The sequence below is a fragment of the Lonchura striata genome, chromosome 26 (genome assembly GCF_050655825.1).
Source record: "Lonchura striata isolate lonStrDom1 chromosome 26, ASM5065582v1, whole genome shotgun sequence".
Lineage (NCBI taxonomy): Eukaryota > Metazoa > Chordata > Aves > Passeriformes > Estrildidae > Lonchura > Lonchura striata.
The window spans coordinates 1,858,765-1,881,920 of record NC_140728.1 but is presented as its reverse complement, the minus strand read 5'-3'; the positions used below and the strand labels follow the sequence as shown (position 1 = coordinate 1,881,920).

Genomic DNA, 23,156 nt, shown 5'->3' with positions numbered 1-23,156 from the left:
CCAGTTCTTACCATATCTGCTGATGGAGGTGCGGGAGATGCTGGCAGAGGCAGGGATGTTGTAGGAGGAGGTTTGCTTGGGAACCAGAGCCACCACGGAGCGGTCTGACACCTGGGGAGGCAAGACAGCACCAGGTCAGGGGATCCCAGGCTGCTGATCCAGCAAATCCTGGGAAGGGCAGCCCAGGACACACTCCCAGCCTGGCTGAGCCCCGTGCTGGGTCCGGCTACGGCCGGAGCTTGAAGGAAATGAGGGATAAATCAAAGGATGTGGTGAAGATGCTTTTGGTCGTTCTGATTTAAGATCACGCCTTACCCAATAAAAATGAGAATCTCAAGAATTGTTGTGATCCAATTAAAGTAACAATGCAGAGGGAATAAAAGGGCTGTAATAACGTTATGGGCCATAAAACATTCCTATTAAACCATTTTTTATTTTAGCAATTTTTACGAACTTTAAAAGTTTGATTTACAGCGGAGCAAGTCATAAAGCCATCTTTCAGGGTATTTAATTGTTATCCCTTTACTGCTCCAGAGAAGGAATTAAACACTGGGAAGTCAAACTATAAATGAACATTAGCACTAACAAGGTTTTGTTACAGCAGATTTTAGTAGCCATGTTTAATTTTATCCTCCCTATAAATCTGGTAGTCACTGGAAGTTTTCTAACTTATTCCCCTTAATTAAGGAGCTGCAGGTTTCCAGGGAATGGGCCTGAGTAGCTTTTAATTTTGAACTTGTGACCTGTGGTGCAGCACAGTGAGGGAGCAGAGAGTCTTGCCAGGGCCCAGCAGATATTCTTTAGAGGCTCAGCACAAAAGAAATGCCTCTTCCTGCTGCAGGAATTGCCTTTTGGGGCTAAACCCTGCATTATCTGCTGGGAGTCTGGTGATGGACTCAGCACTGACCCTATGAAAGGAGCTTTTTGCTCCCCCAGCAGCTCCAGAGCTCTGAACACTATCTGCAGCCCCATCCAGATGAAAGGTTTCACTGAAATCCGAGTTATTATTGTTGCTGGTGATAGTGGAAATAATAGTTACTTGTGTTTCGTGGCACAAAAGTGAGATTTTTCTACACAAAACACTCCAAACACCTCCATAATTTCCTTTGCTGCTCCTGCCTCACTTCATCCAATTTATTAAGTCAGTGGAAGAAGTGATCAGTGCTGATATTATTTTCTTAGGCTGTTCTTAGCTGCCACTTCAGCTCCATCTCGCCAGGGAGAAACTCGAGCCCAGGGTGCTCCTGCGCCGGATCCGTTTCCACCAGGGCTGTGCTTAGGTGGGAGAGAGGCACTAAAACCTCCACACACACACACACACACAAACACATGCACACACACACACACACACACACGAGCCCTCTCACCCAGTAAATTTTGGGTGGAACGGCTGCTGTCAGCTCAGCCCCAGCAGCCTCAGGTGGAGCCCGCAGCTCCCCCGGGACACGCTCCCAGCCGCTCGCCCGCTTTACAACTTTATAAATATTCTGATTATTCCACAAGCTGGAAACACAGAGCACCATAAAGACAGGGGAAAGGAGACCTGGGGGGGGAAGGAGGCAGCCCAGGCATGGAGCTGTGTCTGCGTGGGGCAGCGAGGCCGCGATGGCGATTCCAGCGCCACATCCACACCACCTTCACTTCCTAAGCCTCATTTTCCACCCAAACCTCCCCCTTCTCCTCCTAATTTTTCATTTAAAGCCATTTCCTGGTCTCCTGGCCTCTCCAGACTTGCAGAGGCTGACAGGTATTCATGCTCTGTTGCCTCTGAGTTAACCCTGCGTGAGCCACTGTAAATCATTCGATATTAAATTCAGTGTTTCATTTTTCCTGAGTGAAACCACACGGGGTAAGACTCTCCCATGGAGTTTAATAGCCATGAAACCAAAAGGATACGACACAAATGTAATACAATTCCCTGCCACGTATAACAGCTCCGGAGAATTTAACAAAGAATTACACTTATTTAAGCTACACATCTATTTTTATAAATGAAGAAATAAGCAGGAGGCGCACAGTGCTCTCTATAATTTCATAAAGTGGTTCAAAACTATTAGGAAGGTGAACATTTCTCTTTAATTCCAATTTGGGTTTTGTATGTGAAGGCTTCCCATGAAAAATGCATTCGATCAGTTATTGTATCTTTGTGATTCTAATGCAGAAAACAAAAGCAGCAAAATCCAGCATCCAGGTGTGGGGCACAGCGAGGAGGAGGAGGAGGAGGAGGAGGAGGGTGGTTTGGAGCCCTGGAGCTGCAGGAATGGATCCCAGGGATCAGGGAATGAGCAGCAGGAGGGCCCTGCAGCCTGCCAGGTGCAGCACCTGTCCCAGGGACACACCTGGAGCTGCGGGATGGAGCCGGGCTGAGCATCCCCAGCACAAGCCCAGGGATCTCCCTGCCTCCAGGGCAGAATAAAGAGAAAACAGCTCCGAGCAAAGGGCGGGCACAGCTTTGCACAGCAGCTTGCATTTCTTTCCCAAAAATCTAGAAATCACCTTTCCTGCTCCTCTGGAAATCCACGTTTCTGTGAATGGTTTGAGCCACACCAGTTCACGTGTCACCCTGCTGTTCAGCGGTGAGAGCACGTGGAACTCCAGTGGTTTTATACCCTCCTGCAGCCAGGCCTTTACCCAGTATGAGTTTCACTGCGTAATCCTGGAACATCTGGTTTTGGATACCTAATGAAAACTTCTACTCCAACAGAAAAAAAACCCAAATCGGTGAGAATTAAAAAAACCCAAACTAACTAACAGCAATGCATACATATATATATGTATATAAACTAACAGCAATACATATATATATAAATATATATATTTAGTTTATATATATAAATATCTAGTTTATATATATATAATATTTAGTTTATATATATAAGATATTTAGTTTATATATATATAAACTAAAAGAACAGCAATATATATATATATGTATGTATGTATGTATGTATGTATGTATGTATGTATTGCTATTAGTTTATATATATGTATTGCTGTTATTTTTTGGCAAAAGCCTCACCTTGACAGCATTTCTGCTGCAGTGAAGAGAATTTGGCTTCTCTTTAGTGATGGAGACAGCTCCGCTGGGCTGAGCAGAGCCTCGTGTCCCTACCTGGCTGGATGTTTGCCTGCCAACTTCTCCTTTCTTCCAGAGCAAACCTGACATTCCAATGGCAGCAAGAGCTGCAGCATCTCGAGTGCTGCGAGGATTTTGTTTATTTTGAGGGGAAGCTTTTGGCTCAGGCTTTCCCACAGGCACTGGAACAAAAGTGCTCCCTCCCCCAGCACCCAGCACACATCAGACAAGCACAGCTTTCACTTGTGACTTCCTCACGATGACTTTTAAAGATCAAGGCATAATAAAGTCTCGCTGCTTCCCTGCATGTTGGTTAATCCCTTGCAACTGTCAGGTAAAACAGATTTTTAGGAACAATGGAATTAATCTGCGCAACTCCTCTGACATTTTACGGAAATCTGTGTTTAAATCCTGCGGGCTGCTCAGAAAAGTTGACCCTGGAGGTGCTTTTTAACATGCACTGTGCATATTGATGGCACTCTCCTGCCTGGCTCCCTGGTTGCAGGGCTCCTGTCAATACTGGCTCCCGTTCAAGTCCCCCAGCGTGAGTCAGGCTGATGGACTGGAGATGCTGGATAAACAGGGAGAGATGCCAGATTAAATACTAAACACTTCTGGGGAGGTGGTGATGGACAGGAGTGGGTTACAGTCCCAATTAATGCACTTATCCCGTGTTGCAGACAGGCTGGGAGGGAAAGCTTTGACTCCCTGCAGCCAAACCTTCCTCAGCCCCCTCCTTGCCTCTCCTCCCATCTTTTCCTTTGATTGCCTCTAACCCAACCTTCCTCAGCTCCCTCTCTTCCCACCTTTCACACCGTGAGGAGCCCTGTCCAACAACCTCTGCCCTATCCCGAAGATGACAAGGATTTCTTAGGCCTTCTCAGCCACCCTGTCTGAGCATTTCACCACCTGGCTCCACTTTCCTGTGACTGTGCCTCCCCTGCTTCCCTCCAGGCTGTCCCAGAGCCCAGACAAAGTCCTGAGCCCCCCATGTTGCCCTCCCCAGGCCCCTCATCCCCAGCAGTGTCAGCTCAGCCCTTGCACTGCTCCCTCTGCCTCTCTCCCATGGCCGGCAGGTTTAATTTACCCGATTTTCACCCCTGCTGCCTCCTTTGAGCTCCGTGTCAAGGTTGCTTTCCCCCCTAATGCTACAGCACATGGAAGCCTTCTGGTTTATCACCCAAACGTGACCTGCCTGTCTGCCTGGGCAGAGCAGGCACCTGGGAATGAGGTTCCTGCTGCTCTTTTCCCTGCTGGGAGCTCTCAGCGGGGCTGCTCCCTCACCTGGTAGTGCACCAGGGTGTTGAGGCGCTTCCAGTCCCCCTCGATCTTGGTGGTGATGTCCTCATCCTGCAGCACCACGCGGGCGATCCGGCCCTGCCGCCACTCTGGGGACAGGAAAAAGCCACGCTCAGAGGGGGCCAAGCTCTGCAGACCCCACCAGGAACGGCCCCAGCCCCTCTGATCACCCCCTCCCACCCACCGGGCAGGGCAGCTCCTACCCAAATCCATGTCAACAGCTCTCGGCCTCTGGGAGTAGGGGACGTTTTTGTACACGGCATCCAGGATCTTCTCCTTGACTTGGGTGATGGTGTCGCAGTTCAGCACCTTCACGGGGATCTCCGGGCTGTTCTCGTTGTCTGGGTTCACACAGTTGAGGATCTGCAAGAGAAGAGCCACCCACGCTCTAAAGGAGAGCTGCAACCCCGTGTCACAGCTTAAAACACCCCAGTGCAACCCTGAATGCATCACTGCTATTGCACCTGTAATATTTACATAATTATTGCTGGGAGGAGCCCTGGATGCCCAGCTCCACTGGCTGCAGGGCAGTGCCCAGAGCACAGGCAGATAAAACATTCCCCTCACACCTGCAAACTGGGGCACACCTGCCTGGGACACGGGTCCTTACTGCCCAGCAATGCTCACACCTCAGGCAGCGCCCTCAGTCCTGCTCCCAGGCCAGCCCGGCTGGCTGGGGACAGCAGATTTGTCACTCACCAGCGTCTTGTACTCGATCTGCTGCCGGATGAGCTTGTCCTCGCTCAGCGAGTACCGCGCCTCTCCCGTGATGGCATCGATGGGGCCCTTCTCCATCTGCTGCTTGATGGCACAGTAGAGCATGAACAGGGGCTCCCCAGCACATTCCTGCAGCACAGGAGGACACGGAGCCGCTCAGGGTGGAGCTGCCTCTCCTCCAGTGCCAGCCCCGTTGGCACAGGGCTGCCCCAGCGCAGCTCAGCCCCACTGCCTCGGTCCTGAGCACATCTGCAGCCCCCAGCAGCTCCTGGGGAGCTCAGCCAGAGCCCCGAGCTCCCCTTCTCCGTGGCTGTGCTGTCTTTGGCAGGGGAAATCCCTGCTGAACCTATATGGCTGTAAAAAAATGAAATTTGGGATCTCGATCTCACCATTCACTCCCCTGGAGCAAACTCGGTGGGGCTTCCAAAGCCACAAATAAAGCTAAAAACTATCGAAGCTGAGGCACGAAGAAGTGAGAATTTCCCTCAAGTACCACAGAGGTGTAACAGAACCTCCTTTAGTGGGAATTACTGTGGGAGACCCGAGGCTGGGGAAAGCTGTGAGCCTGGAGCAGCAGCCCCAGAGCAAATTTCCACCTCTCCTTCCCTGCTACTCCATCTTTCGGAGCCTGACAGAAGAGTTGCAGCCCGGGGGTGGCTGGAGGGTGAGACAGCAGAGCTGGGGTCCCACTCCACCTCTCCTTACCTTGAGGAACCTGTGGAGCAGGAAGGCAAACCAGTTGGTCAGCATCTTCTCGGCCACTGACTCGGTCCTGGGGGAGGCAGGAGGGCACACATCACACACGGAGCCCCCACAGCTGGCACAGCGCCCTGGGCAGCAGCGCGGGGCCAGCGCTGTCCCTGTGGCTGTCCCTGTCCCTGTCCCTGTCCCTGTGGCTGTCCCTGTCCCTGTCCCTGTCCCTGTCCCTGTCCCTGTCCCTGTTCTATTCCTGCCCTGTCCCTGTCCCTGTCCCTGTCCCTGTCCCTGTCCCTGTCCCTGTCCCTGTTCTATTCTTGTCCTGTCCCTGTCCCTGTCCCTGTCCCTGTCCCTGTCCCTGTCCTGTCCCTGTCCCTGTCCCTGTCCCTCTCCCTGTCCCTGTCCCTGTCCCTGTCCCTGTCCCTGTCCCTGTCCCTGTCCCTGTTCTATTCCTGCCCTGTCCCTGTCCCTGTCCCTGTGGCTGTCCTGTTCCCTGTCCTGGTCCCCGTCCCATCCCTGTCCCGTCCCTGCACCGCAGCCAGCCCGTTCCAGCCCGATGGGATGGTGACATCCAGCCCGGTGACATCCAGCCCGGTGACATCCAGCCTGGTGACATCCAGCCTGGTGACAGCCAGCCCGGTGACATCCAGCCTGGTGACAGCCAGCCCGGTGACACTCGGCTCCCCGCACGTGGTGCAAATTACAGCCTGGCTCAGTAAATCACTGGGATTTTCAGCGCTCCTGGCAATCAGGGACAGCCGAGTGACAATGGCAGGGAAATTGCAGCTTTCTCCCCAGTCCCACCCCGTGTCCTCTCCCCGCTTTGTGCCCGAGATTATCTCTAATTTAAATACAATGGCTCCTAATGGCAGCTTTGAGCGCTGCCTCTGCAGGACCCGGAGCTTTCCCTTAAAGCTCCACAGCCGCTTTTCCTGGCACGGCACGGCTCCGGTGGGGGTGTCTGATACCGGAGCCCCAGCCCCGTGCAGGGGACAGCTGCTCTGCCGCAGCCTGGCACCTCTGACCACGACCATGCCCAGCTCTGACCACGACTCTGTCCACCTGTGACCACAACCCTGGCCAGCTGTGACCACAACCCTGGCCACCTGTGACCACATCCCTAGCCAGATGTGACCATGTCCCTGTCCAGCTGTGACCACGTCCCTGTCCAGCTGTGACCATGTCCCTGGCCAGCTGTGACCACATCCCTGTCCAGCTGTGACCGTGGCTTTGCCTGGCCCAGCAGCACCACCCTTCCCCTCCTGGACACCAGGATCAGGTCCAATTCCCAGCAAGCAGAGGGATGAATGGAATTCCCGGCCTCCTTTCCTCTGGGGACTGACGCCTCTGCCCTGCCATGAACCTGACCTCCTCCCTGACCTGGAGAGGGTCACATCTTGCCCCTGCCCCATTTTTCCGAGTTTTCCCCTTAAATGAGGTGCTGCCTCTTGCTCTGAAACCCCACAGCATTCCAAGTGCTTGGAATTACACACCGAAGAAGCACAGGGCTTGGTTCCAAAGACAAGCAGATCAAGAATAAACAGGAACCAGAGATTTCAACAAAAAAAACTGACCCCAGCCAGCCAACAGATCTGGGGTAGCATCATCCATCATCTCCTAGGATGGCAACATCTGTCAGGAATTTGTGAAAATGTCTGCAGATCCCCAAAGAATTTAAGGCTGAATTGATTAACTGCCTAAAAATTCACCCTACAAATTGACACACACATCGTTCTCCGGCTTGAAATATTTCAGGCACCCAATTAAAGAGAAGAAGCAGCAGTGCCCTTCCAAACAGCCCTAGAAAATGGGAGAGGCAGTGACACAAGCCACAGAAGAGGTGAAAAACTCAGGAAATAATACATTCAGGACTTCAGGGGGAATATTAATTTAATAAACTATGTTAATAGAATATTAAATGAAGGACCAGCAAGTCTCCCAATTAGCCCTCCCTGGGAAGCTGCTGTGCCCTGTCCCTGTGGGCTGCTCAGGGCCTGACACCAGCTCTGCAAAAAGCACTGAAATTGGAGTGACAGAGAAGCTGGGGCGTTTTGGAGGGGAGAATGGGATGGGGTGGGATGGGATGGGATGGGATGGGGTGGGATGACCATGAGATATTTGCAGTGCCTCAGTCCTGGGGACAGCCAGCAATGGAGTCAATGCTGGGTTCCCCTGGTTCAGAGGGGCAGCTCTTTCCCTTCCTGGTGCTGGGAACTGCTGCATGGAGCATCCCTGCCCTCCTCTGCCTTGGAAATGGGAAATTCTGCCTCACAGCCCAGGGCCTGGCCTGTCTCCTGCACACAGAGGGCTCTGCTGGGTCCCCAAATCTGCTGAGCCCCCAAATCTGCTGAGCCCCCAAATCTACTGCCAGGTTTTGAGCTGCCCCTACCAGCACCGCTCTGTGCCATCGCTGGCCTCTGGATACTGTTAAAGATCTGCTCCAAAAATAAAGAATAATCTCCTGGAGATCACCAGAGCAGAAGAGAATCCCTAGACTTGGAGCAAACCCTTCCTGTGCTGACCACAGAAGGATCCAGAGATGATTTTCCAAAGGAGCCTGATGCCAGCGCCCAGCTTTGGCTGCTCTGGCAAGAAAACAAACCTAAACAAAACGAGCTGGGAGAATCTAAAAGATAAATATGTATTTTATTAATTCTTCCTGCTCCATGTAGGTCTCCAAACTGCTGCTGCCAGCAACCAGAGCAGCTGTTTGATTTAACATCAACTTTCTTGCTGTCTCCCGCGAGGGGCAGTCGTGGAAGAAAGAGAGAGGGGAAAGCGAGGAAGAAAGAAAGAGGGAAAGAACTGAGTGTCAGTTATCAACTGCTGCCACCAGAGAGCCCAAAACATTTTTAAAAATACTGTTTCACTTCATGGCTGATCACTCCTTATTAAGCCACAGCAAGGAGCTCCAGGCTGGGCTGGAACAGCCGGGCACAGGGGTGGGATGGGGCTCCAGCCTGAGGTTTAATAGGACCTGCAGTGTGAGGACAAGGAATAAAGCTTTTAAACTAAAAGGGAGTAGATCCACACTAGATATAAAGCAGGAATTTTTATAAGGTTGCTGAAACACTGGTCCAAATTGCCCAGATTGGTGGTAGCATCCCTGGGAAGATCCAGGCTTCCTGTGGAATGGGTAAATCCTGGTGCAGGACAGACAGCCCGAAGGACAGACAGGCCGAAGGACAGACAGCCCAAAGGACAGACAGCCCATGGCCCTGACTCCTCGCTGGCTGTGCAGGGAGGAGGGGCACAGCCCTTATCACCATCCCTGTGTTTTTTGGAGCGCCAGGAAAAGTCATTATTGATGGCTGAGGCAGAAGACGCCTTCCCAGTGACTCGTCAAACCACGGGGGAAATTAAGGCGGCTTCCTTTGCCAAGATGAGTTATTGCCTCCGCAAACACAGCCAGATTTAAAGCAATTTCCTGTCAAGTATATTCATTGTGGCTGCAGGGACCCCTGAAATTTTCCTGGAGCTGTGAAATCCTCCTCTCTCTCCAGTGCGATGCCAGCAGAGCCCCGGCACAGCCGAGGGGCAGCACTGGCCAAGGCCAAGGACGTGGAGAACAGGGGGAGCCTTTTCCTTGTGCCCACTGTTATGCTCCACATTAATGCATTTTTCCCCTATTTTCTTGCTGGCACTTCCCAGCTCTGCCTTGGGTGAGTTGCTCAATCCATCCTGAGCTCCTGGCCCGCTGTGGCACACGAACGCTGCTCTCCAGCCAGGCAGAGCCAGAGGATCTGGTTTGAGACCCTGTCCAGCCATCTGTGAACTCCCACATCCCGGAGTCAGGCAAGGAAATGGATGGGAATCCTCCATGGAGAGCAGCAATTCTCTTCCAACCCCCTGTAGAGCCCTCAGACCACAGAATCCTGGAATTAGGTAGGTCGGAAAAGACCTCTGAGATCATCAAGTCCAACCTGTGTCCTATCCCCACCTTATCTGTCGCTGTCAAGGCAGGATGGGAATGAAGAGACTTTGATTAGAAGGCTGCTGAGAGTAAAACTGATTTATTCAAAATACTGCTCTTTTATACAGAGCTTCATGAGGACCAACTCTATTGGTCCTGGAGTGAAAACACTTCACACCATTGGTGCAAAGTGCTTGACGCACAGTGATAGAACTTAACTATAAACAATGTGAACAACAAGAGAGATAAAGAATTATTTACATTATTTCCTAACCCTTTCCCAGGCTTCTGCCTGGCTAGAAACTCCCGTTTCTCTCTTGGACTGAATCTGATACTCACCTTATCAACACGAGCAGACCCTCCAGAGACTGCACCACCTCCCTGGGCAGCCCTTTCCAGGAAGGAACTCCTCCTGAAAATCCCACCAGCGTGGCCACGCCGCCCACAGGACCCGTCCCCTGCCCGTGCCCGGCCTCACCTGCGCAGGAGCAGCTTGGGGTGGTTCTTGTTCTCCAGGTTCTTCTCGATGAGGTCGGAGAGCAGCTGCTTGAGGACGTCGGTGGCGTACTCCAGCTTGCCCTGCAGCCCCGTCATGATCAGCGAGGCCACGTTGCCGCGGTCGCGCATGGAGAAGCTGCGCTGCAGCTCCAGCGTGCGGATGAAGGTCAGCAGGAACACCTTGTTGTTGAGCAGCTGGGCAAAGAGCTTCAGGGCCTTCTCCACGCTCTGCTGCCCGTTCCCTTGCACCTGCAGGAGGAGATGGTGGCCGTCAGCTGGGTACGGGGGGACAAGGGACAGCGGGGCAGCGCTGCCAGCACCGGGGGAATCACAGGAGCAGGGAACGGTTTGGGGGGAAGGGACACTAAAAATCTACTCATCCCACCCCCTGCCATGGCAGAGACACCTTCTGCTATCCCAGGGTGCTCCAACCTGGCCTCAGACACTTCCAGGGATCCAGGAGCACCACAGCTTCTCTGAGCACCCCGTGCCAGGGCCTGCCCACCCTCACTGGGTGTAATTTCTTCCCAAGATCCCGTCCAGCCCTGCCCTCTGCCAGTCTGAATCCATTCTCCCTTGTCCTGTCCCTGCAGTTCCTGATGAACAGTCCCAGCTCCAGCTCTCTTGTCACCCCTTCAGACCCTGGGAGGTGCTGGGAGGTCTCCACACAGTTTTCTCTTCTCCAGACTGAACATTTCCAACTCTCCCAGCTGGTTCCAGCCTCCTGAGCAATTCCTGGCCTCCTCTGGACTTGTTCCATGCCCTTCTCACGCTGGGGGCATCAGAAATGTGCACAGGAAGGTTGCACTCATCCCTCAGGCTCTCAGCATCCCTGGATGTGGTTTTTGGTCCATCTTGAGCAAACCTCCCCCTCCACAGCTGCTCTGAACCCTGGCTGGGAGCTGCACACCAGAAAGCAGCAGCGTGGAGCCCAACGGCCCCAGAAATGACACCCACTTCTGCTTGTTCTGCACAAAAAGTGACACTCTTGTAAGTAAATTAAATACTAATTTAGACTATTGCTTTATTATGGGCCAAGTGTAAAAAATTAATTGAGGCTTTCAGCCAGTTGTGGATTCAAGTAATTCATTACGAGTGAAAATGATGAACGGCACGAAGAAACTCTTTACCAAACATCTTGGAGAGTTATGTATTGGTTTTACTAACGTTACATAATTAAGCAACTGTGTAATTGGCAACACATTTATCACTTCTGCAATTCTGTTTTTCATGAGTAGAAAAAGAAAAAAAGCATTCATATTTGTTTGCTGGAGTGTCAGCTTCTTTGGCAAGTCCAACAGCAAACCTAATGCATGGAGCTGGAAAACTCAGAGCAGGAATGGACTGGGAGAGGCTGCTCCTGGTTTAGCAACTCACAGCGACTGCTGGGTGCTGGTGGCCGAGGAAAGGAACCCAAATTTTCACCCAAATTTGGATGCTTTAATGTGGGAGTGCCTGCCTGCAAAAGGAATCCAGCCCTAGAGCAACCAGGACTCCTCCCTCCTACACCCACCCTGCTCTGTGTGGAGGAAACCGGATTTCAGGATTTTCTGGGGCAATCCCAGACCCTGAAAAGCTGAGCCGAGCCTCTGGAGATCCCACACGGAGGATGGCAGCTCCATCCCAGGGTGGCATCACAGCCCCACCCCAAGGAAGGCCAGCAGCCCCAGCCCAGGTGTGAGGTGATGTTCACAAAGCCCCATCCTTCTTTTGGCCCCCTCCCAGGTGCACTGATGGACCCCTGTGCATCCCAATTCCTCCCTACTCCCAGTGGAAGTTTTTTATATGTTTTTGCACATCCTGGTGGGAAAACCAGGGAGATGGAAGCGCTGGAGAGGCTGGAATGCCTGGGCATTCTCCTTGCCCTCCTGTGGACACGCGAGGGAACAGCAGAGGATCTCCGGGCAGGATGCTCCGGGCAGGATGCTCCGGGCACTCATCCATCCCCTGCCCCACCAGGTGACTTTGGAGGACTTTAAAGCATACCACAACTGCTCTGCCCTGCTCTGCCACTGCCCTAGAGCGATATAAAACCTCATAAAATAAAAATAAACCAACACCAGGGAGGAGAAGCCGAAAGGAATCCGGCGATGTGGGGGGAGATGAAGCTCCAGGCTGGGAGTTAAAATGAACCCGGGGCTCAGCCTGCTGACCCCAGGGCACCCGAAAACGTTTGGTGTGGAGCCCTGAAGGTGCTGCAGGGCTCGGGGGAGCTGGAGAGCAGCAGCAGAGCCGAGTTTACCTCCAGCTCCCGCAGCACGGGGTGGTCCTCGATGCCCGGGAAGAGCACCCGCATGGCGTAGGTGCGGTAGTCCAGGTAGGGGATCCCGGAGCGGTCCAGGTCGCTGGTCAGCTCGTTGATGTCCGTCTGCAGCTCTGCAAAAGCTGTTCAGGGGGAGAGAACGGGACAAGGACAGCTCAGCTCCTCAGCTCTGGGCTGGGCTGGCTGCCTGCTCTGCCCGGGGCACGGCTGGAGGGGCAGCTCGGGAAAGGATTCCCTGGAGCTCAGACACCCCCGGAGCTCTGACACCCCCGGGGACCCCGTGTCAGCAGCCCAGGGTGGGAGAGCAGGCTCTGCTCCCACAGACACTGAGAACAAAGCTGTGGTTCATTTGTATGCGCTTCACACCTGTGCACACACACCTAAAGCACAGAGAGACAGAGATCTGTTTTCATAACTTGGCACCTCCCTATTTTCCTTCTTGTTTTCCTCCTCTATCAACAGTTGCCAAGATAATCAAATCTGATGCAGATCAAATCTGAGCTGCTGCAGGGGTCAGGAAGGGATTTATTCTTCCTCTCCCAACACCGTGTTGTACAGCTGGATGTGTCTCCTCGTGTTCCCTCTCCAAAGTGTGACACGCTGGCTCAGGGAAGCCTCTGTTCCCAGCTGGGCTGTGCCAAGCTGAATCTGTGGTTTCTCCTAAATACATCTCAATTTTTGTGAGCCTGTGCTTTCAAGGCTGCCCTTGAATTCAGCTGAACAAATCCAGTGCAATGCTCTCTCTCCGCTATGAAATGTGCAGTTATTTATTTTACTTTGATTATGCCCCTTCGCAGGTGGGAGGAGCAGGGAACAACAGCAGCACCCCCCAAAAATCCACCTTCACCTGCGGGGTGAGGAGGGCTCGGCTGCCTCCTTGCAAGAGACAGGACTTGTCCATGTGGAAACCATCAAGCAGCAGCTCTGGATGCTCCAAGTAACACCCAAAATTTAGGCATGGTGCCTGAGCAGGATCAAGCTCTAATCCTTCTCTGCACATCAGAGCCGCGTCTGCTGCTCATGTGCTGCTGGCTGCCACCCTCCCGCGGTGGGGCAGGGGTGGGAACCCCATGAGAAACCCACAAACCCCATGGGAAACCCACAAACACCAAGGAGCTCCCCAAGGAGCACCCAGAAACCCCAAGGAGCTCCCACAAACCCCAAGGAGCTCTCACAAACCCCATGGGAAACCCACAGACCCCAAGGGGCACCCACAGCCTCCAAGGAGCACCCAGAAACCCCAAAGAGCTCCCACAGACCCCAAGGAACTCCCCAAAACCCCAAGGAGCATCCACAAACTCCATGGGAAACCCAGAAACCCGAAGGAGCACCCACAAACCCCAAGGAGCACCCATGGACTCCAAGGAGCTCCCCAAGGAGCTCCCCCAAACCCCAAGGAGCTCCCCCAAACCCCAAGAAGGTCCCACAAACCCCAAGGAGCTCCCCCAAACCCCAAGGAGCTCCCCCAAACCCCAAGAAGGTCCCACAAACCCCAAGGAGTTCCCCCAAACCCCAAGGAGTTCCCCCAAACCTCAAGGAGCTCCCCCAAACCCCAAGGAGCTCTCACAAACCCCAAGTAGTTCCCACAAACCCCAAGGAGGTCCCCCAAACCCCACGGAGCTCCCACCCAGCTCCCAGCTGCACACCCTGGGGCACTGGCAGAACTGGGACCCCGCTCATGGCGCTGCAGCCCCCGGGGACGCCCGGCCCCGGCAGCACTGACCCTCCTTGCACTCCAGGGCCACGCGGGACTCCAGGTTGTCCATCTGCATCTGCAGCCTCTTGAGGGTGAGGTCGTTCTCACGGGACTTGCGCTTGTAGGCGATGAGGACGATGATGACGATGATGAGGAGCAGGGAGCCGCCGGCCGCGATGCTGACGATGGCGGGCAGGGTCAGGAGGCTGTCGGAGACGATGCTCACGGAGCCGGGGGAGAAGGTGACCCCCCCGACACGCACCTGCAGGGCACAGCACGGGTGAGCAGCACCTCGGGGCGTGTCCCCGTGCCACCACCCCACCACGGGGCCCTGCAGGTCCTGGGGAAGCTCTGAGCCACCTCTGCTCAGGAACAGAAACCCCAAACTGCCTCCAAACACGAGGGGGCTGCTTGCGCGAGCACAGGGAGGCTTCAAGGGATGATAAATGTGCCAGCCCTTCACTATCTGGGCTTTGTTCTTATTATCTGATGGCTCCATTTGACTTTCATTTTATAAGCTTTCAACTCCTTTTGGTAAGCCACGGACGTTAACAAGCCCCTGATCATTCCACTGACAAGAAAGCAGAGTGACTGCAAGGGCAGAGCAGAGAAGGGAGCAGGAAGCCCCACGTGAGAGCTGTGCAGCAAACAGGCTGGAGTTTACACCAGGACAGGCTTTCCTTGGATGTGCCCTGGCCACAGATGTGAGCGGCTCTCAGCCCGCTTGCGCTGCTGGGAGTCACGCTGTGATCATCTGAATATGTTTTGGATGCTGAACTTCAAGGGAAATAAATCACAATTACAATCTCATCTGGGCTCTGCTCAGGCAATTCGGCAGCTGGGGCTTGGTCTGCAAGAGGAGCAGAGGAAGCAGCAATGCCCAAACCCCGAGCAGAGGGAGGCACTGAGTGCTGTCCTGGATGAGGCTGTTGAGCCAACCACTCCAGCCTTCAGATGTTCCTGGCTCCTGCTTCGGGAAAAGGCAAAACCTTTCCATCCACTTGGCAGCTCAGGTCTGTCTCCGTGGGCTGATTAAACCCCTCCAGGAGAGAACACTGGGAATGGTCTCAACTTCATGCAGAGGAAGGATGGCACCCAGTGCCAAAGGCACTGCCAGAAAGATTTTGTTCCTTCTAGAAGGCTCCGAGGGTTCCTTCTAGAAGGGAGTGACTCTGAGGGAAGGACAAAGTCTCTCCATGCTAATCCACACCAGTATTTTAAACTTCCAATCAGACGCCCATAAAATTGAAAATCCTGCTGGGGATTGTGTATCCAGGCGAGTCGGGGGGCTGGAGGAGGAGGAGGACGGGTGGGCAGGAGAGGGGAAGGGGATGCTGGCGGGACACGTGGCCCCTCACCGTCACTCTGTGCTGCCCGGTGAGGGTGGGGGGCTCGCACAGCAGCTGCGTCTCGGACACGGTGACGGCGCAGGGCGTCTCCCCGATCAGCACCGTGTAGTTGAGCTTGGCTCCTCCCGGGGCGGGTGGGCACAGGTTCCTGCCCTGGGGAACACGGGGACACAACACCGACACACATGCAGCACATCGGGTCTCTGTTTGGGGCAGCCCATCCTCCGCAGCAGGGAGAACCCCCTCCCTCCTTCCCTCCCTGGGGCTGCCATGAGCTCCCCACGGGCTGAGCGAGGCTCTCCTTACCTTCAGGATGATGGGCGAGCCCGGCTTCTGCTCCAGCACCCCGCTGGAGCTCAGCATTTCGAAGGTGGGGTTGGGGTAGTAGATGAACTTGGTGTCGTTGTAGACCAGCAGGGACTGGACGTTGTTGAAGATGAAGCCGAGCTCGTCCGGGCGCTCCACGGCGTCCAGCCCCGGGCGGTACTCGGCGCTCAGCGGCGGCGCCAGGCAGGCCAGGGCCGTGGCGTTCACCACCCTGCACACCTGGAGTGGAGAGGGAAGGGATTTCAGAGACACGGCAGGGAACACTCTGCATTCACCACCCTGCACACCTGGAGTGGAGAGGGAAGGGATTTCAGAGACACGGCAGGGAATGCTCTGCCCTGGTTACAGCTCTGCCCATGGCCATGGTGTTCACCACTGTGCACACCTGGAGAGCTGAGGGAAGGGGATTTCAGAGATATGGCAGGGAACACTCTGCCCAGAGCTCTGCCCAGGGCCGTGGCGTTCACCACCCTGCACACCTGGAGTGGAGAGGGAAGGGATTTCGGAGACATGGCAGGGAATGCTCTGCCCTAGTTAGAGCTCTGCCCATGGCCATGGTGTTCACCACCCTGCACACCTGGAGCCGAGGGAAGGGGATTTCAGAGACACAGCTCTGTCCCGGGCTGCACCGCCAGGCTCTGGTGGCTGGGAAGCCCAGTGGGTTCATGCTTAGCTGGGAATGTTTAATCCAGGCTTGATGGTCTCGGAGGTCTTTTCCAACATTACAGATTCCGTGAGGCATTACAGCCGTGATTTGGGGTAATTTGCTTCTCCTCCACTCAGCGTGAAGGCACTGGGGTGGAGATGGAGGGTGAGCCCAAAATGAGCCGTGTTTCAGTGGAGCTAAAAGCTCACACAGCAGCTCTTACTTATTTTTCTTTGGTTTTTTTTCCCATTTCTTTCCACTTTCCTCCTCTCTAGCTCTGAAGCAGACCCCTAGGGAATACCTGTTCCCTGCTGCAAATGGGTGATTAGAGGCCATTCCCAAATGCCAGCCAGGGAATGTGACACTGGTGGGCAGGAGGGAACATGAAGGTCATCTCCTGCTGGGCTTGGACACCCACAGCTCCTCCAGCCCTCAAAGCAGGGAAATCACTGATTTATGGGGCTCTTGCCTTGTAAAGCAGCAAGAGCCCAACCATTTGGCCTCCCTCCATAACTGAAAGATTTAATTTCACTCAATTTTGTGTCTTCAGAATTATTTTTGTAGCGCTATAACTGCAAGTGCTAGCAACAAAATTAGATGTCTTTTTAAAAAGAGCTCAGATGAAAAAGGTCTTGAGGGGGAGAAAAGGAATAGGAAAAGACCGCTCAGTGATTTGCCCTTTCCAAGAGAATACAGACTCAGTCACGAAGATCACTGCATAGAAACAATATATTCCAGTTTTACTTGGCCAGAATAATTCCTGAAGTCCTGGGAGTACAATTCTTACTTGCAGCACACACAGGACCCTCTCTTAGTCCCCATTGAGCTGGGGGTTCACCTCAGCTTCTCACTCAGGGGCTGAGAGAACACAGACAGGGGAAGGAGGCAATTTCACATTTTTGCGTGTCAACTTCCCTCCTCCCAGTGCCCCCAGTTTTTGGGAGCAGCTTTTGCCACGGCAAACCTCACCAGACAGGCAGCCCTGGCAGCAGCACCCCCACCCAGGGGCGCAGGGTGATGCTCCCAGCCCTACTCACGTTGACGAACTCCTTCCCGTTGTACTTGACGCGGATGCGGGGCTCCTGGATCACGTCCAGGTTGGAGCCCGTGACAGTCAGGGGCGTGTGTCCGCTGTGGGAGGCAGGACAGGCCTGGTCAGGGCTGGGCTGTGCCCAGAGCCTGGGCCCCAGAGACAAGATGCCAGCAGGGCCAGGCTTGAGAGGGTGAGCACAGCCCCGGGCTCCCAGCAGCAGCCGCCCCGTTCCCCACACTGCCTTTTGATTATCACCAGCTTCTCCCTTCCTTGCTGGCTGCTGGGTTTGTTGTGCTCCAGAACCACAAGAAGGAGACTTTAACGAGCTGCTGTGCCCTCCTGCAGCAGAGGGGGTGAGCTGGGCTTTGGCCGAGCCCCCAAACTCTTGGTGCAGGGTTTGCTGTCGCTGCCGGGCTGAGCACAGCCTCCCTGGTAACCCCAGCCTGAGCTGTGCTGAATGCAAACCCCACAAACACCCAGCCCTGACCGGTTCAGGATGCTGGGTGGGATGTGCATTCCCAAAAAGCCACTTTTTTGGCCTGGGTGTGTGCTGAGGAGCCCCCAAGCAGGGCAGAGCCGAGGAGGCGCTGTCAGAGCTGTTACCTGGCGATGCTCCACTCGGGCTCGATGTGCTGCACCTTGGGGTCATCGATGTACTCAAACAGCAAAGTTCTCTCCAGCTGAGCCCTGTCCACGCTGACAGAGACTTGAACAGCCCCCAGGCCGTGGGCTGAGGGCGCTGACACACACACGATCTCATTCATGGATCGCCTGCACAGGAGGGGAACGGGCAGTGTTAATGGGGTGGGGGTGCAGGGGCAGAAACAGCTTTTGTCCTGTCCTGGGGCAGCTCCTAAAGGGCTGAGCCTACAGCCAGCCCAGACTGGCACCTGGGAAGCTGCTGAGATGGGCAGGGGGTTTGGCATGGAGGGCAGGGTGGGGAGCTCTGCCCCGAGCTCTGCCCAGCGTGAGAGCAGCTCAGGCTCCCTGAAATCCTTCTCTGTGCCAAGCTGCAGCTCCCGCATCCCCCTGAACCCGCTGCCGTCTGCTGGGCCCGTGAAAACAGATGGCTGCCTTTTCAAGGGGATGCAGAAGCTCAGTGAAAAGCCAAATTCCTCCCCTCCCCACGCCGGTGCACACACCAGGCTCTTGTGTGCAGCCCCTGCCTGGGAAGGGGCGCCGCTGCCTCGCCTTTGTCTGCCCATCAGAGCGGGGTGACCCCGGCTCAGCCTGCCTGGCTGGGCACAGCATACCATCTGCTGCCACCAGAGCCCCGGAGAAGGTGGAGGCAGCGGCGCAGTGAGGCACTGCCGGAGCACAAAGGCACCGGTGGGTGGAGGGATGGAGAGGGGGAATGAGATCTGAGCATCCAGAACAGAGCTGGGAGGGACCACACGGCTCCTTGGACACCGATCCTACAAAAAGTGCTGGAGGCACATTCCTGGCAGGCCAGTGCTCCTGCACAGCCACCTGTGGTTGTCCTTCCTGCCCAAACCTACCGTGGCTCGCTGGAAAGTCAGTGCTTTTTCTGTGCCTCCTTTAGTTTTGGGTTCCCCCAGGGGAGAGGACAGGCGGGTCTGCAGCACCTCACGGCCAGTCTGGTACTTAAATCAAAACCTGGCACTCCTGAATGGGCAACCTTCACCACCCTCACCACCCTCAGAGGCCTGTGCAGGTGCCTGGGTGGCTGAGGCTCAAGTGCAGCGTGTCCCTGCTCCCAGCAGAGCTCTGAGCGTGGCCCTGCCAGGGGGACAACGTGTGCTCCTTTCTGGGCGTCCTTACACACCCCCTGCCCTCCCTAAGGAGCACTGAGGACATTTAGGAGGGCACGAACAGCAGGTACCACATTGTTCCTAGCTCACACCTTGGCCCTTCCACCCCCACATCCGAGGGGACAGAAACAACCCCCTCAAACCTCAAACCAGCTGCACTTGAGCACTGCTGCAATAACATCCACCCCTTCCTGCCCAGCCCCGGCTCCTTTCCCTATCCTCACTTGATTTTGTCGCATCCACCTGGGTTTAATTTAGCCACAAAGGCTAATTTTAATCTTCCCTGTGTGAGGATGGGATTCTCCAGCCGAGTCTCGGGGTGGTCCTGTGCAGCCTGCCGGGTTCCTGCCCTGCTGCTGCCCAGCCTGTGCCTGCCTGGCGCTGGCACGAGCTCGGAGCGGCGCAGGGCTGCTGGCAGAGCAGCTCCCGGCTCCCTGTCATCAGCTAATTAGCTTTCTGTGCTATTATTGTGTCGTCATGGTGAATCTACCCACTCCTCCGACCAGAGAGGGGAGAATGGGGGAAGCTGTAATTAGAGGGAATCTCATTAGGAGCCGCTTCATCTCGTCAGGCTCCCCCCACGCCCTGGAGTACAATTGGAGTTCGCTGCCTCCAAAGAGTGCGAGGCAAAGCAAGTGCACAGCGAGGCCACACGTGAGGTTTGGGGCACTGCTCGCTGTCCTGCTGCTTCAGCACAGCCAGGGAACCCAAAGCTCCCCCAGGTTTTGCAGGTCAGGAGCTGCAGGTTGCCTGAACAGGATCAGGTATTTGAGGGATGTCGTTCCAGGGCTGACCCTGCACTTCTGCTGTCCCTGTCTCCATCTGAGGGAGCAATCTGGCACCTTTGTTTTGGCTGTGGAAGGAAATATTGGTGGGGTGGTTTCACTGCTTAACGCCTGGAGGGCTGAGCTGCACTGGAAGGTTCTGGAATGCCCTGAGCACCATCCTGGGATGGATCCAGAGCAAGCCCTGCTGATAACCCAATGTGCTCCCACACCTGAACGCCCACAGCTCCCACGTCCAAGAACCTCTGAGGCTTTTGGATGAGAAATTCACCTCCAGGGATCTCTGCTGTCCCAGAAACTTCCTCAGCTCCTCCTGGGCAGCCTGAGTGAGGATCTGGGAGGCAGAATCCCTTTGGATACCTGGTGGCCACCCAGGCTGTGCCCACTGCCAGCAGGGTGGGCAGGACTGTGTACTGATACACACAGAGGTAAGCCACACATCTCTTTTTTTAACTAAGCCCCAGGAAAACCCATTAAACCCTGCAAATGTCATCTCTGTGTTTACACTGCTGGGGAAAAAACAAATTTGCCATCAAAACCCCAGCAGAGATTGATGGCTGTGCAAGTTCCTCAGCAGGAGGTGTGAGCAGACCCTCGCCTTGCTCTGCCCTGAGGATCCCAGACCATTTTTAGGAGGTCGAGGCACCTGCAGCAGTGGCTACATTAAAAGCAATGCAGGTCTGTGAAAAGAGAAAGGAGATATTTCATATAAATGTTCCATTTTCTTCCGGGCAGCCAGGCTGGGGGCAGGTACTGATGACCAATATAAGCATATTTCCATCCCAGTGGTGTTTCACTGTGATTTTCAGAGCAGTTACCATTGGAACAGCATTAAAATGAAATAATGAACTGCACTGACACCGATGAATCCCTCCCTTGCCATGCAAGCCTCCATCACAATAAAAGAGAAGATGGTTTCATGCAATAAAAGAGGGAATGGGAGCCTTAGGGGCTCCCAGATGGATTTTTGCACATTCAGCTCCAGCAGATCCGTGCTGGGAGGGCAGCGGGAGGTGCTGCAGGAGCCCGTGCTGGTCTCTTACGCGTGGAATTCGCAGGTCTGGTTCCCCAGGAGCACGGACACGCGGCTGCCAGCCCCCAGGTGGTGGCCAGAGATGGTCACCATGGTCCCTCCTGACTCCGGGCCGCGGCTGGGGCTCAGGAAGCTCACAGCTGGGGTCTGCAGGAAGGAAAGGACAGCTCATAGCTCCTGCTGCAGCCAGGAGCTGCTGCGGCTGCCTGTGACAGTGCAGGACATCCCTTGGACAGCTTGGACAGAGGGCTCGGAGCAGCCTGGGCTAGTGGAAGGTGTCCCTGCCCATGGCAGGGGTGGGACAGGGTCTTTGAGGATCCCTTCCAACCCAAACCAGTCTGGGAATTCCACAATTCACTGTCCCCACAAAGCTGTGGGAGCCCTGGTTCATTCACAGGGCGAGCTCTGGATCCTGCAAGCTGTGCTTGATGAGTGGGCCACCAAAAATTGCTCAACATCGGGGGGAAAGCCCCATAATAAACCCAGCAATTCCAGAAGTGTGTTGTGGAGCTGAAGCCCCTCCGTGTGGCAGGCTCAGCTCCCAGAGGGGGGCCACACGTGCTGTGCCCAGCAGGACACTCACCACGAACATGTAGTGCTGCGCCGACTTGGCCGTGAACTCGGGCTGGCACTCCCCGATGCACAGGAGCACTGGGCCGGAGCTGATCCCTGGAAGCGCCTGGCCCATTTCACAGACGATCCTGGAAGCAGAAATGCCGCAGGGAAGCTTTGGCAGGAGGTGCCAGCAGTGCCCTGCACGATCCTGGAAGCAGAAATGCCACAGGGAAGCTTTGGCAGGAGGTGCCAGCCGTGCCCTGCACGGCTCCATGCCGCCTTTATTTCTCCTTCCTCTCCCCACCCCTCCTTTTTAACTTTGATATCTGCCTCTTTGGAAGAAGTTAATTACTGAGTCTATTTTTAACCCGTGTAGTAATTTAAAGGGGAAAAAAAAAATCAAAATTAGACATAATTATTACAAGCTGTAAACTCCAGAGCAAAGCAGAGCACTAATGGCAATATATTAGCCAGTAGCAAAGTGAGTGCGAAGTCCTCAGAGTAACAGATGAGTTCATTAAGGGAACAGCTCACACTGCAGACTCCCAGTTAATCAAAACTGGAGAAACCTGCTGGGAGATGATAGAGACAGCCCTGGAGAGCAGCTCCTGCTGGGGGACAGGGCTGGCTGCCCTCGTGGTGGTCACAGGAGCTTGTCCCCGTGCTCCTGGTGCGGTCCTGCTCAGCCCCACGGGCACATCCTGAGGCTGGGAAAGCTGCAGGGCCAGGGAGAGCAGCTGGGGTTAACCACAAGTGATGGATGAATGACCCCAAAATCCCAGGGCAAAGCTGCAGGGCCAGGGAGAGCTGCTGGGGTTAACCACAGCTGATCACTGTGGATGAATAACCCCAAATCCCAGGGCACGGGGGATGTGTGACACCAGCTGGGGATGGGATCAAGCGGATGCCAGTCATGCCAGCAGGTCTGGGGGAGGTTTTCAGAGGGGCATCAGCTGGCAGGGCTCTCCAGATGGACCTGGATGCTGCTTGCTCCCACAGCAATGCTGGGAAGAGAAATTCAAGAGCATCCCTGCAGCTCTGGGAAGCTGAGGGCGGGAGGAACCTGCCCCAGGCTGGAAATCTGAGAGGGGGATTGGAGACCTGGGGGTGGGTAATTGGCCTCAGGGAGGAAAAGCTGGAGGTAGGAGTGACCTGCCTGAGGCAGGAGGTGCAGTTCCACCCGGGAGGAGATACCGGTGGGGGTCTGACCCTGGCACTGGGAGCAGAGAAGAGCCAGAGCAGCCTCTGCCTGCTGAGGCTGAAGGAGAAGGAAGTGCTCACTCCTCTGCCCATCACACACAAAGACATAAAAGGCCCCAGTTTGGGGAGGCAGCATTTCGAGCTGCCTTCGGCAGTACTAAATTCACTGCAAATAAAAAATAAAATAAAAGAACATAAACCACGAAGACTGAAGGAAATAAGAAGCTGCTGTGCACAGGTGATGCCAGGAGGGCCGAGGAAATGCACACATGCTGGTAGGGAGCTGGAACGTGCACGT

At 54.8% G+C, this 23,156-nt stretch overlaps 1 protein-coding gene across 4 annotated transcripts in view; it reads right to left on the bottom strand.

Annotated features, from left to right (window-relative positions):
* The window catches only part of PLXNA2 (plexin A2), a 141,926-nt gene that overhangs the window by 13,797 nt on the left and 104,973 nt on the right, over positions 1-23,156 (bottom strand). For all 4 annotated transcript variants that reach the window (XM_021536033.4, XM_021536032.4, XM_085561080.1 and 1 more), the window contains exons 14-27: positions 21,687-21,804; positions 21,114-21,250; positions 18,117-18,284; positions 17,518-17,611; positions 15,814-16,053; positions 15,517-15,660; positions 14,186-14,420; positions 12,442-12,584; positions 10,180-10,448; positions 5,798-5,864; positions 5,075-5,221; positions 4,579-4,738; positions 4,361-4,464; positions 12-111 (exon numbers count right to left, since the gene is read on the bottom strand). In XM_021536033.4, the coding sequence (XP_021391708.1) occupies positions 12-111; positions 4,361-4,464; positions 4,579-4,738; positions 5,075-5,221; positions 5,798-5,864; positions 10,180-10,448; positions 12,442-12,584; positions 14,186-14,420; positions 15,517-15,660; positions 15,814-16,053; positions 17,518-17,611; positions 18,117-18,284; positions 21,114-21,250; positions 21,687-21,804 (2,126 nt within the window). The remainder of the gene's footprint in view (positions 1-11; positions 112-4,360; positions 4,465-4,578; positions 4,739-5,074; positions 5,222-5,797; positions 5,865-10,179; positions 10,449-12,441; positions 12,585-14,185; positions 14,421-15,516; positions 15,661-15,813; positions 16,054-17,517; positions 17,612-18,116; positions 18,285-21,113; positions 21,251-21,686; positions 21,805-23,156) is intronic.